The 17,325-nt window shown below is 45.8% G+C and overlaps 1 protein-coding gene across 2 annotated transcripts in view; it reads left to right on the forward strand.

Moving 5' to 3' along the window:
• LOC135385620 (disintegrin and metalloproteinase domain-containing protein 10-like) overlaps positions 1-15,398 on the forward strand; it is a 30,155-nt gene extending 14,757 nt beyond the window's left edge. For both annotated transcript variants that reach the window (XM_064615060.1, XM_064615061.1), the window contains exons 7-13: positions 298-491; positions 551-734; positions 800-956; positions 13,134-13,232; positions 13,311-13,501; positions 13,562-13,779; positions 15,174-15,398. In XM_064615060.1, the coding sequence (XP_064471130.1) occupies positions 298-491; positions 551-734; positions 800-956; positions 13,134-13,232; positions 13,311-13,501; positions 13,562-13,779; positions 15,174-15,338 (1,208 nt within the window). In that variant the 3' untranslated portion in view covers positions 15,339-15,398. The remainder of the gene's footprint in view (positions 1-297; positions 492-550; positions 735-799; positions 957-13,133; positions 13,233-13,310; positions 13,502-13,561; positions 13,780-15,173) is intronic.
• Positions 15,399-17,325: the final 1,927 nt, after the last annotated feature.

The following is a 17,325-nucleotide window of genomic DNA, read 5'->3' on the forward strand; positions in this document are numbered from 1 at the left end:
ACTGACTAAAGTTGCGATTTAAATAGAACGAGTAAAGTGTCATAACGGTTTTGCAATTGACCGGGGAGGCCTTGCTAAAGCGAGGAAGTTCGGCCCCGCAAGTTAGTACATTCGTAGCCTTTCGTAGTTGTGGGTGCCGTGTTTTAGTATATCGTACGCAACAGCGATAGCGTACGTATTGGATGGCGTTGGTGATTCTGCGCACTGAGCGAAACTCTTTCTGTTCTGGGCGTGCGCAGAACCATCAGCGTACGATGTACTAAAATTCTCTATTGTTGTGACTCTCTCGTTTCGCAGGCGTTGATGTCTTGGGACAGACTGGCGGCGTCTGCCAGAAATATAAGTCTTCCCTCGACCCCAAAACAAAGGAGTTCGTGAGCCTTGGTCTCAACACAGGAATTATCACTTTCATTAATTTCAACACGTTCGTGCCATCATACGTTTCAGAAATAACCCAATCACATGAAATCGGTCACAACTTTGGATCTCCTGTGAGTATAGCACTGACTCGGTATGGGAGGCTTGCGAAGTAACAGCGTTCATTTTGCAGCACGACACAGGTGACAAGTGCGCACCTGGTGTAGATAAGGGAGGAAACTACATCATGTATCCGTACGCCACAAAAGGAAATTTGGAGCACAATGACAAATTCTCACCCTGCAGCATCGGAAATATGTCGGGCGTGCTCATTCCTATGCTGAAGGGAGACAGTAATCGTGAGAACTGCTTCCAAGGTACGGCCCATATTTTTGAGTCTGCGAAACTGTGTATTTACAGCTCTGTGGTTCTATATTCGTAGATTACAGCGGTGAAATTTGCGGAAATGACATCACCGAAGGTAAAGAGGAATGCGACTGCGGGCTGGACGCTAGCGAGTGCACAGACCAATGTTGCTATCCACGACATAATGACGCACACAAGAAAGGCTGCACGCTTCGGCCAAACAAGGAATGCAGGTATTCCGACAAATTTTCCTCGATGTGAACAATGTTCTAACATATTATAGGGCATTGTTTTCTTATGGTGTCGATAGTTGTCATTCCGACATATAAGCACGTGTCTTCAGATCTGATTACAATATATGTATGTAGATGAATACAAAATGCGTTTGCTTTTTCTATTCTTGTGGTTTGGAGAACTGACACTGAACGAACGTGATCTTCAAATTTCGAGATACCAGATCACGTTTGAAGTTGCTATACCCTGTGTAGACACTTTCGCGACGCCAGGATGCGCCAGCGCTCGTCAGCTGAATGTGCTCCTGGTTAGTCTTTCGGTTTGTGCCTGTTTGCAGAGACCAGGGGGTCGGGCTTGCGTGAGGGTGCGTTACCGCAACAGATTCGCCATCCTTTGGCATGGAAGGCGTTGCCTTCCGTTGATTATTTCGTTCCGCTAAATTTGACTTCTTCATCTTTATTCATCAAATTATTCAATTTGCTTTCTTAATTTCGCATACTATACATCTCATGTGTATATGTCAGACAAATACCTAATATGTATTTTACACTACGTCACTTGGAGCAAATAATGGCGGGTAGTTTCGGTTTGCGTCAGCGTGGCTTCCGTTGATTCGCAGAGCAGCTTGAAGATGACAGCTAACTGTTTGTAGCCTTCTACGAATTGCTTTCGTTTTCGTAAGGACCTCTTCATATCACTGCTTCAACACGTAATGCGGTAACGTCTTCATCTGTGGCGCGGAGAAGCAAAGGACTGTTAGTGTCGTAGACGATCTCACAGATGGGATATGATACACAACATTTACGGTGTGACACCGACAGCACTGCTCAATCCTACACGCATCCAGAAGGCTGCACGTACGTAACACAATGCGCAGAGCTTGTCTCGCTTCGTCCACTAGCCATCGTCCTTCCTCCTTTTACTGCCCTCCTTCCTTCCTTCCTTCCTTCGCTCCATCTCCACCCGCCCGTTTCACCGTTCTGTTATTACACGTGATAACGTGCACGTGACCTCACCCTCGCAGGGTTGCTCGCAACGGAATAGCTCCGCAGTCATCTAACACTGTCCATGCCAGAGGATCTCCATGTCACAGGCTGGCATAGGAGCCGATTGGGAGCGCGCCAAGTCCGTTCTCTCGTTTCCCAAACCTCTCGTTGTGTGGGACCCCCAAAACCGCTGAATTCATTCAAGGGCCCCCGTTAAGTACGCTTCTTGTTGACATAAATAAAGACCTTAGAAAGACAAAGAAAAACAAACAAGGCACTGCCATGCAGGAAACGAGAAGGCAGTATATTTTTGTCTTTAGGATCATATATCGTCATATAACGTGACCAGCGAGAACGCTTTTTCGCGAGAACGGTTTTCAGGCTGTATTCTATCGTCGCGGACCCCACGAACACTCCCGGGGACCCCTGGGTGTCCTATAATGTCTCTAATGCTGGGACCGTTTCGCGGGCTTCGTGCCGCAGGGGTGCCCCAGCGTGCAACAACTGGATTTGTACATGATAAAGTTAAAAGCGCTAACGGGCACAAGAACAACGAGTGAGACGAACAAGGGGCTACTTCCAACATGCTTAATTAAGGCACCGTCGTACATTTAGGGGGAAGGGGCGGGGGATCTGAGAAAGTACCGCCGCTCTTCTGGATATCTACCCCGTAAGAATTCCGTATTCTGTTTGTTTGCAAACAGTGAAGGGGTCTATACCGCAGGATTTGTCTCGCTGTGTTGTGTGTCGATGACCACCTCCCCTCAATTTATGTCGTCAGAGTGCTTCAAGTGGCTTTAGCATGGTTCCCACCGGTCCTTGAAACCCTTGAAAACACTGGAATTCGAAAATGCCATTTTCAAGGTCGGGAAAACCCTGGAAATTCACCATGGTCCTTGCAAGCCCTTGAATTTATGCTGTTGTTGAGCTCTTAAATTATATGAAACTCAGTAAACGCGTTTCCTTTCTTTTCTTCTTCATTTTGTTCCAATGGCAGCATCCTTTGCGAACTGCCCGCAGCAACAGTTTCGGAACGACGGCAGCTCGACCCATCGAAACGGACATCAGTAGCTGGAACCGAAATTGACTTGCTCCACGTGCGTTTCTTCGTGACGCTCTATCGTCGTTCGGATGTGTGGTGGGTTTGTTCACGAACGCTGGCATTTATTGCCGTAATGTGATGTGCAAATGATGCTCCCTTGTTGACGGTTGTTGCTGGCCGCATTGCTGCTGACGTGCTTATAGTTTGGCAACCGAGCATGCCTGGCAGGTGCACTTTTCAGCAGCGTTGCCTACGGTGCAGTGAGTACAACTGGGTTGCTCCTGACACAGCAAACGAGAATGGAGCAAAGTGCAAAGTTTGCGCTAAAGATATCGATTTAACGTCATTGGATGAATCCGCCCTAAAGTCGCACATGAAGAGCACCAAGCATGTTCGGAACGTGGAATCAAACAGTGGGTATGCCGTGCTTGAGGAGTTCAGTAGCGCTTCACCACGCGTAAGCTCCTCGGGGAATGGCAAACAGTCCAGTAGCATCGACGGTTCTTGCAAGATGCACGAACTCTTAATGAACGCGCAAATCCTGTGGACACAAAGTCATAACGTGTCACTACTCGTGCTCTTCAACTGCCGACGCATCGGACTTGTTCAGAAAGATGTTTCCCGATAGCGAGATTGCAAAGAAATTCTCCGTTGGTGAAACGAAGAGCGCTTACATCCTAAAAGCGATAAAACCGTGGCGCTTACATAGCGTGCCATGGCCTCCGCCCTTATCTGCTTTCGTGCCTTCAGAAGGAAGTAAGGTCATCGGAGAAATACGTTGTGATGTTCGACGAGTCGCTCAACGCAAGTGCGCAACAGAAGCAGATGGACATACATATCAGATGCTGGAATGATTCGCATCAAGTCTGCACTGGGTACTTCACGTCTGTTTTCATGGGACACTCCACTGCCGACAATATGGAGGAAAAAATAGTAGACTCGTTGTCCTCGTGCCTTTCACTGAGTAACGTGATCCACGTTTCGACGGACGGGCCCAGTGTGAACTGGAGTTTTTTCAGGAAATTTCAAAACCACCTAGGGTCCCGTTTCCAGGTCAAATTTCTGGACATTGGCAGCTGCGGGTTGCACACCGTACACAACACTTTAAAAGCTGGCATAAAGACGTCTAACTGGGGTATAGACTCATTCCTCTCCAGCTTGAGTTATCTAACTCACCAGCACGACGAGAAGACTACACGGAAGTTACTGGCAAGGACATTTTCCCACTAAATTTCGTGCCATGCCGGTGGGTAGAAAACGTGTTCTTGAAAGGGCTGTCCAAATTGGGAATGCTGTAGGGAGGTACATTGAAGCTGCTGAGAGCAAAGCCGTCACACTTCCAAAGTGCACCTAGTTCTAAAATCTGCAACACTTCAGGCAAGATCCGTCGCTCCTTGCCAAGCTGCACTTCACGTTAAATATAGCACTTGTTTTTCAGCCATTTCTTGTTGAGTACCAGTCGGATAAGCCAATGGTATTCTTTCTTGCAAAAGACCTGGAAGCGTTGTTGAGACCTCTTCTGTCGAAATTCACAAAGAGTGCAGTTGTAGCAGAGGCAGCAGCAAGCCCTACAAGCCTCCTGAATATTGACTTCCGGGATGTGAAAAACCATCTGCCCGTTGAAAGAGTAGATGTCGGCCATGCTGTTGTCCAGTTCCTTAGACACTGCAAATGCAGTCCCAAAGACATTTTTTGTTTTCAGAATGGAGTGCAAAAACTTCCTCATAAGTGTTACTGCAAAGGTAATCGAGAAGAGCCCTATAAAATATGCACTTGTCAGGGGGCTTTCTGCACTGGATCCCCGTGTTATGTTGCTAAGGCCAGATAAGTGCGAAAATCGTCTGAAGATTGTTCTTGGTACATTGATTGATTCAGATCTGCTGGCCGAAAGCAAGCGAGACATCGTCCTGACCCAGTATCAAGAGTTCTTGCTGGAGAAAAAAGGACTTGCTGCTAAGTTTTGAAAAGCCTAAACACCGTCTCTATAATTTCTTCAGTAGTAGTCTTAACACCACCTGCTTTACAGCTCTCTGGGACGTTGTCCAAAAGCTTCTGCTACTCAGTCACTGACAAGCGGCTGTGGAACGAGGCTTCAGTGTGAATCGACAGGTAGCAGTAGAGAACCTGAAGGACGTGTCGTACATATATAAGCGTATGATATGTGATGCAATGGTGAAATACGGCGGCATATTGAAGGTCCCCATAAACAGGGAGATGCGGGTGGCTGACCGTAGCTATGTAGAGTACCTTGAAAAACAGATGAAGGATGCCGAAACATCCGCTACACTGTCGAAACACAAGCTGGTAGTGGAAGAACTGCTCTCAGGGGGGAAGAAAGCGAAGTTGGGGAAAGGTAATCGACTCCCTCAACGAGTGTGCTAACAGTTACGCGAAAAAAGCTGACGTATCGCAGGACTTCTCGCTTATTGTAAAGTCGAACAGCCTTCGCAAGACTGCTAAAGCAAAGGCGAACGAAATTTTCCAGCTGGAAAAGGAAATCAAAAGTAGACTTGATTATCTGGCTTTGAGTGGTGAAAACTTCGCACAGCCCGCCTTCCAATGATTGCATTTACGATCACTGGTAGTATGACATTTTCTGGGTTTTGTAGCTGATGTTGGTGTCTGTGATAGTCATTCCTCTATCTGTTTGTTTTATCTAGTCATTTTTACCATACTGTACTTTTTTTGCATTGAGACTTCCTCAGGTAGAGTCGAGTTATGAACGACTATCAATCGCTGTTATGCCCCTATTAACATCTCGCTGTAATACATACACCTAATATTTTTGTGAAATACAAGCTTACAAAGCTTCAGTCCATGTCTGATGTTTAAGGCAGAATGTCGACCCGTCCTGTAACAGTCCTTGAAAGGTCCTTGAATTTTGGCTTCAGACTTGAGTGGGAACCATGCTTTAGGTAGTGTATGTACCTTCTATCGGTATGTATCTATCGTACCCTTCCCCCTCGGAAAAAATTCTGGATCCGCACCGTAATGCAACTCTTCGCCGCACCACTCTGCAAGGGTACACCCCCGTACCCCGCTCTTCCTACATCTCTCAGATGAATAGTAGATGTTGTAAACCGAAACCGATGTTCTTGTGCCAACTTCCAACTGAACCAGAACCGGAATTATAGTTCGCTTTTTGGTGCTGGGAGGTCTATAGAAGAGGCGTGACTCGGAACGGAACAGTCTGGATGGACATAGCAAAACCGTTCGCGGACCGTTTTAGCGAAAACCATTTGCTTTGAAGGTTCCCGAATGGTATCGCGCAGAACACAGGGAGTGACTCAAAATGGAATCCTCTGATTGGGCAGCGACAAAACCGTTCGCGAACTGTCACAAGGTGGCGTGAAGGGACTATCGCATCCGGAAACGCGTGTATGCCAATGGTCGGAACCGGTTCACAGCCCACGTTGCCGAGTTTCTCTTCCGAAAACAGCTTACATGTTAAAGATTCGCACTCCCTCTGCAAATAAGGAAGCCCCAGCGATAGTAGCATCATGGTGACGTAACCCAGACACCTGAATGAGTGTAGCGCAGGCGATTGTCTCCAAGCTCCTCTGCGTCGTGTTCGCACCGCAATATACTAAGTGAAAAGTGCTTGGTAAATACCCAGTCTTCGCTTACCAATGTAAGTTTTGATGCAACCATGTCACGTGGAACGTACATTCCTGACTCCGACGCTAACCCAGAAGTGACATTTCACAAGACGATAAGACTCTCCGCGACGCTTTTGCAGACATCCTCCCGCCCGCAGGCAGCCAAAGACCCTCCGGCCGCTCCCTTATTGCACTTGTCCGCGTGACGTTTTCTCCGATTTCCAAAAGGGAATCCCGGCATACTCTCAGCATCCGGTGTCTGCTCTTGCCGTGCATTACATCAAATTGCACGAAAACTGCGACAGTCACATTAAGAGATGTGACTGTCGCACGAAACTACCCCACGAAAACTACCGGCGTTATTGTCGGCGATGAAGGAGGAGTGGTTCGGTACAGATGCGACAGTCACATTAAGAGAAGGCGTAGGCAAGAGTACGAATTGTTGAAATGGATTGAGGGAAGGAAAACAAGACCATTTGTAAATGATATTGAAAACGACGTGTTGATACTCACTCAAGGAATTCACTTCAGTCACTGCTCTTTACAGGACCCACCGACATCCTTTCGTTTGCCTTGTTTGTTTGTTTCTGAGTTGGGCAAGCACTTTGTTCAGTGAGGCCAAAATTTCCGGCGTTTATACCTATTGCCTCGCCCTACATTCCATGAACGTCAGCGTCATTTGTTGTTCGTTAACGCAGTTTATTCTACACACGTTCTCGCCGCAGTGGAGTGTTACTCGCCTCACTATGGCTCCCAATCAACACACTTGTCTGAGAACGCAGCGCGATGCTTGTTCAACGCCACGCATTCTAAGAAGCGTACCTCGCGTGGGGTGCCCTCGATCTGTCCTCTCTCACGGCGGACGTGTTCCCTCTCTCAAGGCTGACTTGGCTTAGGGGTCACATACGGTATCGCTGAGCCCCGGGGCCAGTCATTTCAACGTGCTGCAGTGCACTTGCACTTTCTTGAATAATCAGCCACGTCACTTGCAGATGCCCTGGTTTTCAGCACACTGCAGACGTATTCAGTGACCAGCTTAACTATCGAGACAAAATGCGAACCAGTTCTCATTTGCAGTGTTGTGTGCTGCAAGTATCATGCTGTAAAAGTCAGTTACACGTGAATTGAAGCAACAGCTCTAGATCGGGTACCATGGACGGAATGGTAGTGGACCATACCCCGGATGTTGCATGGAGACCAGTGTAGACCCTAGAAGTACCAAGTGTCCAAGTACTGCTTGAAGTACATTTCCAATTGTGCACTTTGTACTGTGCTTTAAAGGGACTATCGCATCCGGAAACGCGTGGCTGAGATCGATGCGGCAACGTTCGGCACCGCTTCTCAGTCGAAGTTTATCTTCCGAAAACAGCTGGCACATGCGTACTCTCTCTGCAGCTAAGATTGCTCCAGCGACAGTAACATGACCGATGACGTAAGCAAGGCACGCGATGTGAAGCACAGGGCAGACCGTTGTCATTCAGACTTTATAAAAGAACGGGGCGACGGAAAAATACGGAGTAAACGGCATTTGTGTGGCAACTGAATTTGCCACCTTGCAAAAATATTTTCATTTCCTTTTAGTTTAAGAAGTTGAATTTCTTTAATTGAACTCCAAAATTTCCCAAGTCAACCTATCAGAATTACAGAACTAGAGAGCCCGTAGGGAACTTAGTCAGATCCACCTAGAAATCCGCTCGGTATTGCAAATGGAACTGCCCAAAAAAGTCCCGAAATTGAGGAGGAGGAGGAGGAGGAGTGTGTCGTTGGGAGGAACCCGAGAGGTCTGCCTGCCTGATTAGGCGGCAGGCTTCAAAGTTTCGGGTATTCAACGGCGCACCAAATCAGTCGCAAAGATGCGCGGAGAGGAGGATATGCTCCTCTCCCATGAAAGATCGAAAGGTCGAAAAAGAGGGCGGGAGAAAAGGCTGAATCATTATTTTGACGCTTATCAACGTATGGTGGAATGTCACCCGCCTTGTTATCGGCGCGTCTTCTGCTGCACGCCGGTCCCGCGATAAATTGTTCTAGCTCAATGGGGGCAGGAGCATGTCCTCTCCTCATTGCGACTGATTTGGTGCGCCATCGAATACCCGAAATTTTGTAGCCTCAGTTTCGGGACTTTTTTTTTGGCAGTTCCATTTGCAATATCGAGCGGATTTCTTTGTGGATCTGACTAAGTTTGCTACGGGCTCTATAATTCTGTAAAAAAACCTTAGGTTGACGTGGGAGAGTTCAATTAAAGAAATCTAATTTCTTGTAATTAAAATCAAATGAAAATATTTTTGCATTGTGGCAAATTTATCTGCCACACAAACGTCGTTTATTCCGTATTTTTCCGTCACCCGTTTTTTTTTATTAAGTCCGAATGACACGTTTTGTGAAACACCCTGTATGTACTAAGTGAAAAATAATACTCGGTAAATACGCAGACTTTCGCTTATCAGCGAGTGTTATGACGCGACCGTCCGACGCTAATCAGCAACATGTCACACGCCCATCACACTCTCTACGACCGTGCAGACACCATCCATCCCGCCTGCCTGTCGATCGACAAATGTTCTCCAGCCACACACTGCCAAAGGGCGCGCACTGATTTGCCTTGTTCCAGTGATGTTTTTTTTTTTTTTCGATTTCCAGAGAGGGACTTCCGCTAGGCTCTCATCATCCGCCGTCTGCTCTTGTCACGCAATTCATCAAATTGCACAGAAACTACCTCACTAATTCGCGTCGGGTTTCCGGCGTTATTGTCGTGAGGAGTAAAAGGGCACTGGTAGTCCCTTTAAGTACCTTGTCTAGTACTTCCCATCAAGTACTTCAGTACCCAAAGAAACACAAAGACAAAAGATCGAAAATATCAAGCAAGTTCCTCTGGTATATCCTCTTCCACCGAGTAAAGTTCCCGCTAAACGCCAACCGAAATATGTTTCTGGCTACGTTACTGCACGACTACGTTACCTTATCAGAAATATAAGGTGGTCCAGAATGTGTTGGCTTTTTCAAGGACAATTATTTTGTAGTTATAGATTTGTCACTGTTTATTACGTGAAACGCTATAAATGGAAGGCCTAAACTTCTAACTGGCGAGGAGCAGAAGTTAGTATGTCGGTAGTGAGCCGCCGAAAATACGCGAGTAACGGGTACCGCAATCGCAAGTTTTTGCGCGACTACAAATCTCGGACTGGGACGTACTTATTCAGTACACGTCGTACAATTGCAGCACGTTGCAGCGCTTCCTCAATAAGTGGTAACGTGGGTTTGTAAAGTCATACATGTACGGATTTTATTACCGTAATTTCGGGCCGGTAAAGCGCTACCTGGCAAGATTTTCATGTTCCAGCGATAGCTCTATAAAGGAATATTTTGCAGCGTTGGCACGGTGATTATGGCAAGCGTAAATGATGAGAAAAACAAAATGTCATGATGACACCGCGCCATGATGTCACATCACGTGGTACAATCACATTATACACCATCTGTAGTACCTCCATTGGCTGGCGTGCCGGCAAACCACAGCGAAGGCAGAAGGAAATAACCCGGAACCGTGCGCCTGTCACAATAGTGCGGTAACGTAAAGCGCTCACACTATCAGCGAGAGTGGAAAGCCCAGCGCACCGCTGCAGCGTCGTTGTACACGAAGTGCATGGTTTCACAGCTTCTCGCTTCCCAATAGACCTCTACCTGTTTGTAAACAAATGATGTCATAGCGTTCGACAGTGCCACGAATTTGGTAGAGTTGAACTACGTTCAAAGCTAGTGGCGAACAAGGTCGCGCCCTCAATCCACGGTCTTGAGGGGATTACGATGGTTTCTGAATGGGACGCGACCTTCGGTCATACTTTTCATTCAGTAGACCTCTACCTGTTTGTAAACAAATGACGTCATAGTGTTCGACAGCGCCGCGAGTTTGGTAGAGTTGAACTACGTTCAAATCTAGTGGCGAACAAGGTCGCGCCCGGAAGCCACGGTCTTGAGGGGATTGAGATGGTCTCTGAAAGGGACGCGACCTTCGGTCCTACTTTTCTTTCAATAGAAGGCAGCAAACAATTGCCAATTCGTGGAACCCAGCTCTCCCCTTTCGAGCTGTTTCGGTTTCGGTCTGTCTACCAACGTCATGATGACGTTTCTCGGGTAGAGGTTTATAGGAGGCAGCGAACAAGTGCTCATTCGTGGAACCCAGCTCTCCCCTTCCGATCTGTTTCGGTTTCGGTCTGTCTCCCAACGTCATGATGACGTTTGTCGGGTAGAGGTTTATTGGACCTGTGCGTCTTGTCGGACGTGAACGCACTCACCACTCGCAATGGTACGTGTATTAACCTGGTCCCCGTCATGAACATTCCTATACGGAGTCGCAGTGCATCGGCTTCCCGACATAATTTATTGATCATAAAGCTCTGCTGTCGATCTTGCAATAAAGCAAGTGTGAAAAAAGTTGTGCGTGGTGAAAACATTGCGCTCCATGTGTATATATATATATATATATATATATATATATATATATACAAGGTGTCCACGCTAAGTGTGAACAGATTTTTTAAAAATATATCAATCACTTTTTCCGATATGAAATCAATTGCAATATAGCATATGCTGAAGGGCACTCCCTAGGGGTCATTAACAGACTCCTAAGGCAATGTCTTAATTAACTTTCAATAATTAACTTTTTATTTATAAAAGCTACGAAGTTGCTCCAATGAGAACATCTGGTCTCTTCGGTCACCAGATACCAAAACCGTTTTCAGAACAAAAATCCGTTCGGTAGATCGTCCGCAAAAAATTCGTGAAGGAACGCCATTTTTTCTTTATTTGGGTTATTGCGCATCTTCAAAGAAGCGGCTTTCCTTTACCCCCAGTGTGAGAGACTGAAAGTGCTGACAGTGCCGCCTCATGCGTCAAAGATTAGCTTTAACTTGCGGAAACAAAACAAAAACACAAATCCATCGGGTGACTCTATGCGACTACCCTTATCTTGGGCTGCATTTTCTGTTTTCTTTTAATCTTTTTCCAGGACGCAAGAGCCGATAGTGTCCTCTTTCATCCTCTCGTATTGGGGGCGAAGGAAAGACGCGTCTCTAGAGATGCGCAATGAATAAAATAAAGAAAAAAAATGGCGTTCCTTCACGAATTTTTCGCGGAAGATCTATCGAACGGATTTTTGTTCTGAAAACGGCTTTGGTATCTGGTGACCGAAGAGATCAGATGTTCTCATTGGAGCAACTTCGTAGCTTTTATAATTAAAAAGTTAATCATTGAAAGTTAATTAAGACATTGCCTTAGGAGTCTGTTAATGCCCCCATAGGGAGTGCCCTTCAGCATATGCTATATTGCAATTGATTTCATCTCGGAAAAAGTGATATATTTTTTAAAAAATCGTGGACACCCTGTATATATACAGGGTGTTTCAAAAAACGTGTCATTCGGACTTTATAAAAAAACGGGCCGACGGAAAAATACGGGGTAAACGGCACTTGTGTGGCAACTCAATTTGCCATCTTGCAAAAGTATTTTCATTTGATTTTAATTAAAAGAAATTGAATTTCTTTAATTGAACTTCAAAATTTCCCAAGTAAACCTCACGTTTTTTTTACAGAATTAGAGAGCCCGTAGCGAACTTAGTCAGAACCACCAAGAAATCCGCTCGATATTTCAAAGGGAACTGCCCAAAAAAAGTCCCGAAGTCGAGGCTTCAGAGTTTCGGGTATTCAACAGCGCAACAAATCAGTCGCAAAGATGCGCGAAGGGCAGGACATGTTCCTGCCCCCATGAAGCTGGAACAGTTTATCGCCGGACCGGCGTGCAGCACAAGACGCGCCGATAACAAGGCGGGTGACATTCCACCATACGTTGATAAGCGGCAAACGAAAATGATTCCGCCTCTTTTTTCCCGCCCTGTTTTTTTTTTTTCGGCCTTCTATCTTTCATGGGGGCAGGAGAAAGTCCTCCTCTTTACGAATCTTTGCGTCTGATTTCGCGCGCCGTTGAATACCCGAAACTTTGAAGCCTCAACTTCGGGACTTTTTTAGGGCAGTTCCCTTTGAAATATCGAGCGGTTTTCTTGGTGGATCTGACTAAGTTCGCTACGGGCTCTCTAATTCTGTAAAAAAACGTGAGGTTGACTTGGGAAATTTTGAAGTTCAATTACAGAAATTCAATTTATTTTATTTAAAATCAAATGACAATATTTTTGCAAGATGGCAAATTGAGTTGCCACACAAGTGCCGTTTACCCCGTATTTTTCCGTCGCCCCGTTTTTTTATAAAGTCCGAATGACACGTTTTTTGAAACACCCTGTATATATATACATGTTTGTAAGTCAAACGTCGCCATCCTAGTACTGGCAACTGTGGCTATTTTTTCCCTAATATAACATATATATATATATATGTATATATATATAACCCTACTTACAAAAGCTATTCTGTGCGTAAATTGCCGTTCGCATGGTGCTCGTACCATTCTTATTCAACTGTTCAAGAAGTTCGCTAATCTGCCTTCAGTTGTTATCAATTATTTCAGTGCTATTTCAGAGGTGGCCACTTGTTATACTTTCAGCCCGACAGCCGGACCATGTTGCGCTGCTGACTGCAAGCTCCAACCACATACATTGGCGTGTGAGATAGAGAGAGACTGCACTCAACAGGCTTTCTGTGAATATCCTTTCCGCATATTTGTGGATATATTTGGTATATAAATTCACTTTGTTATCACTTCCTTAATCACTGAATGCACTGGAAAAGCCGCAAAGTGTCCTGAACCAGTTAAGAAGCCAGATAACTCGGCTTGCAATAACAAGACTCAAGTATGCAAGGCCGGGGAATGCTCAGGGTCCATCTGCGAGAAGTATGGTCTAAACGGGTGCTATCTGCCAAAAGCTGGCTACACCATAGACGAGCAATGTCTCGTCGCCTGCATAGATCCTAGTGAGTTCATGCTGAATTGGTGCTGCCGGACGTGTGGCCGATTAAACTATTTTATTTCAGATGATCCAAAAGCCAAGTGCAAGATGGCCTGCGACTTTCCGAAAGCGAAGGATCTCTGCGGCTTGAAGATGATGCCGGGGTCTCCATGCCTGGATTTAGCTGGCTACTGCGATGTGTTTCAGAAGTGTCGGGGGATAGATGCTGAAGGACCGCTGTTGAAACTTCATAGAATGATCTTTGGTGGGGAATCCGTTGGAAAAGTGAAGAACTTCATACAGGTACATCCCCGGGGGTGTAGCACGATTCTCCCGCTCTCATGTTAACCGTTTCATTCCCCCCGGGCCGTATCTTCCGTGCCGATTTCCCCACGATACGCAACCCAAAGCCATCATGTGGTTCTTTCCTGAAAGGAGCGGAGGGGTGTAAGAAAAGGAAGAAATGGACACGATGTTTAAAAAGGGAAAAGCTGAAGGCGGTAAGCAACAGCGAGTACTGTCAGATGCATGCAGTACTAATGTAACCGGCCCTGACCAAGCCTTCCGCAGACTACATTCCGCAGACGCCTGTTCTGCTGCACTAATCTAATCCTAACATATCCCTACCGCAAGCTACTTACTCGAGTCTGCATCAATCTGCTCATGCTGGACCAAACACAATATTCTCGAAAGAAGGTTCGCCTTCCAAAACCGTTCTTCTGTTGTACCAGGCAGGAAATACGAGCCGCCTGTTTGGTGCCGGGGTCGAGACGAGAGAGTTGAAATCGGGGGAATCGTGCACCATCCTCTCCGCTCTATACAATATCCCCCGAGTATTGCATTCATGAAGCCACAATCACGGGCCAGACACGTACGTCGGCTTGTCCCAGGGCGCATACCTTTTGAGGTATAAACGCTATACATTCTTCAAGGTATACTATCTTTATACCACCCTGAAGGCATATTATTTGCACGTCAGGGTATATTCTCAAGACCTTGAGGTATAATTCCTGAAAACGGTAATATTCGATTTATTTCAGCGTCATATCCGAGTGTTGGCTTCCGGCCCCGCTTGCCACAAATAAAAAAAAAGACAAAAGGAACGATAGCGAAACATGAAAATACCTGAACACGCTCATACACAAGACTCACAAAGCTTGGACGTGAAACGGAGAGAAAAGAAATGAAGTAACAATTAGCATCAAATTGGAAACTAAGAAGTAACACCAACAAATATTACGAAAAATATTTCCAAGAGCGGTTGGCATTTGCTGGAGAACAGATACATAGATCCTTTGCCCGGGAAGCAACTGAAGACGTGAGGACGTGTAGACTTGCTTATTTTGGGAACAGACAATATGCTTCCAGATGTCACTATCCAACCTAATTAGAATTGCTGACTATGTTTCTTCTTTGCTGTTATGATATCGTCCCCGCCACAAATTAATGTGATCCCACACGTTGCGGAAGAGAAGGTATACAAAACGCTGAAGGTATAAACGCAATAGCGAAGTACCATAATATACCCCCACCTGCCGTGGAAGGTATAGCCTAAGTTATCTATACCTTACACATGGTTTAAACAGGGTATAGACAGTGGCAATGAGGTATAAATGGGGTACTTTAGACTTCATTTATACCTTTTACATACCTTTTCTTCTAACAGTGTGTATGACAACCTTCAATTTGTCTTCCAGAACAACGTGGCTCTTTCCATCATCATCCTATTGGCCGTCGTTGTGTTTCTCATCTTAATGATCCGCTTTTGTACCCTGCACACACCAAGCAGTCACCCACAGATGGAACACGAAATCAAGATGGAAAAAATGCGAAGCAAATATGGGCTTACTACTGTACACTAATTGAACTGTCACATCTGTCGGTCCAGCTCAGGGTAATAAAACCTATCATTGCTTGTTTTTCGTTATGTTGCCTATATGGATGAGTGGTTGAGAACTCATGGTTTGACGTACAATAACACTCATATATGCAGGAACTTCACATGCGTGATGCGTCCCATGCGGGCGACACGAGAATTTCACCGGATTACAGATGAGCTCACGATGGCTCTGTGCGTTCATGCGAACGATAAACGTCCTAGCAACATAAGATACCTAAACACCAGGCTGCAATGTGTCGTGCAGGATACGGCTCTTCTGGAATGTTAGTCAACTTTACTCAACAGAAACCTAATGTGCTTGCCTCCTAACACATCAATGACAGTTGAAAAGGCATCCGCAGTGGGACTCGAACCCTCCGATTGCCGGTAAACTATTCTTCTTGAAGACTGCAACTTGGCGTTGATGCTGGGCGCTGTGTTTGTCCCATTCACTACAACATCCTCAAACTTCCCTAGTATAACCTGTGTAGCAAGGAGATAAGTCTACATAACTGGCGGTGGTATGTAAACTCAGTAAAGGTTTCTACGTAAATAGAACGGTAAGTAATGGTAGTAATTGTATTGTGCAAGGAAGTTACGGAAGGAAACCCCTTGCTGACGAGAGGAGTGGGCACTACTGGTTGTGCGGCCAATGATGGAGCAGGAATCTAGAGCAACAATATTGACCTAGCAATAAAAATCGGGAACACAGTTCCACAGCCCTTAAGCTTGATGGTTAGACGCCAGGCGGCACAGGTCGACGAAGGAGCGTGACATGACGCGGGAGCAGTGTAGGTCGGTGTGTGTGATTGATCCTGTGAGCTTACGTCGTCACCTGAACACTCCAGTTTGCTGAGAAATCATATCAGCACGTGCTGACGCTGGGACGAAAAACGACTACAGCGACAGCTGATTCGTACAAAGAAGAGGAGGAACACAGACTACCTAGTCTCTCTTTCTCTTTTCTTTTTTTTTTTTTTTTTTTTGCATGCTCAGCTGGCGAACGGAACAATGGGTTCGTGGACGAACCGTCTGGGCGTGCATGTTCCTCGCGGAACTTGCTGTCGACTGATCCAGCAATCATCATCGCCTTGTCATCAGTATAACTCGACCCGCCCAGACGTTACTGTGACAACTGGGTAGTTTCATTTATAATTGAATGATGCGCGCCTGTCACATTTTTTATTTCTCTCGAAAAAAAAATATGTTATCCCACCCACAAAGAGATGCAAAAGGTGCTTGACCGCAGGGCTCTGCGATATTTTGTTCTCCGTCCACGGCGCTTCGAAGCAACCGGCGGGATTTCGCGGCTTAAATTTTTTCCAACTTTGTGACCTTGTATATCTCGAACGAGATGTCCCATTTGAACGATTTCTTTTTTCTTTTTTTTTGCTGACAGAATGGATGGTGCACGTTCCACCGTGCGCTAATAAATTTATATGGTCAAGAGAAAAGTATACGAAAAAAAAAATCCCGAAAACGCAACAAAGAGCCTTTTTACCGCACGTTTGGAAGGTCATAACCGAGGCCCTGGATCTCCGACTGTGATGTTCTTCGCATGAGCAGAAAGATAATTCTTTGCTCTTTCGTTTGACGTTAAATACATTGCTTTATCTTCAGCCATTATCCCGTAACCATGCCATGAACACGGAAGGGTAGGGGAAAATTCTCATTTTTGCGGCAGTTTTTACCCAAAAAGGACATCTTCAAATTTTCCGATATTTTGTACTAACATAGCTGACACAAAGCTCTTTCAGGATATGCAATAAAATTTTTGCTTATTTTGGTCCCACAGGGCGCGCAATTTTTTTTTTTTTTTTTTCGCACCCCTATTGGGCAGCGCTCGCAGGGGTCAAACATACGTACAAAGAGTGGACTTCTACCCCACCCCTTGTCTCTCTCTCTCTTTTTTTTTTTTTTTGCTTTCGGTGAGGGTGCCGTCATGCCGAAGGCCGACTATACGCCTCGTG

The sequence above is a fragment of the Ornithodoros turicata genome, chromosome 2, assembly GCF_037126465.1.
Source record: "Ornithodoros turicata isolate Travis chromosome 2, ASM3712646v1, whole genome shotgun sequence".
Classification (NCBI taxonomy): Eukaryota; Metazoa; Arthropoda; class Arachnida; order Ixodida; family Argasidae; genus Ornithodoros; species Ornithodoros turicata.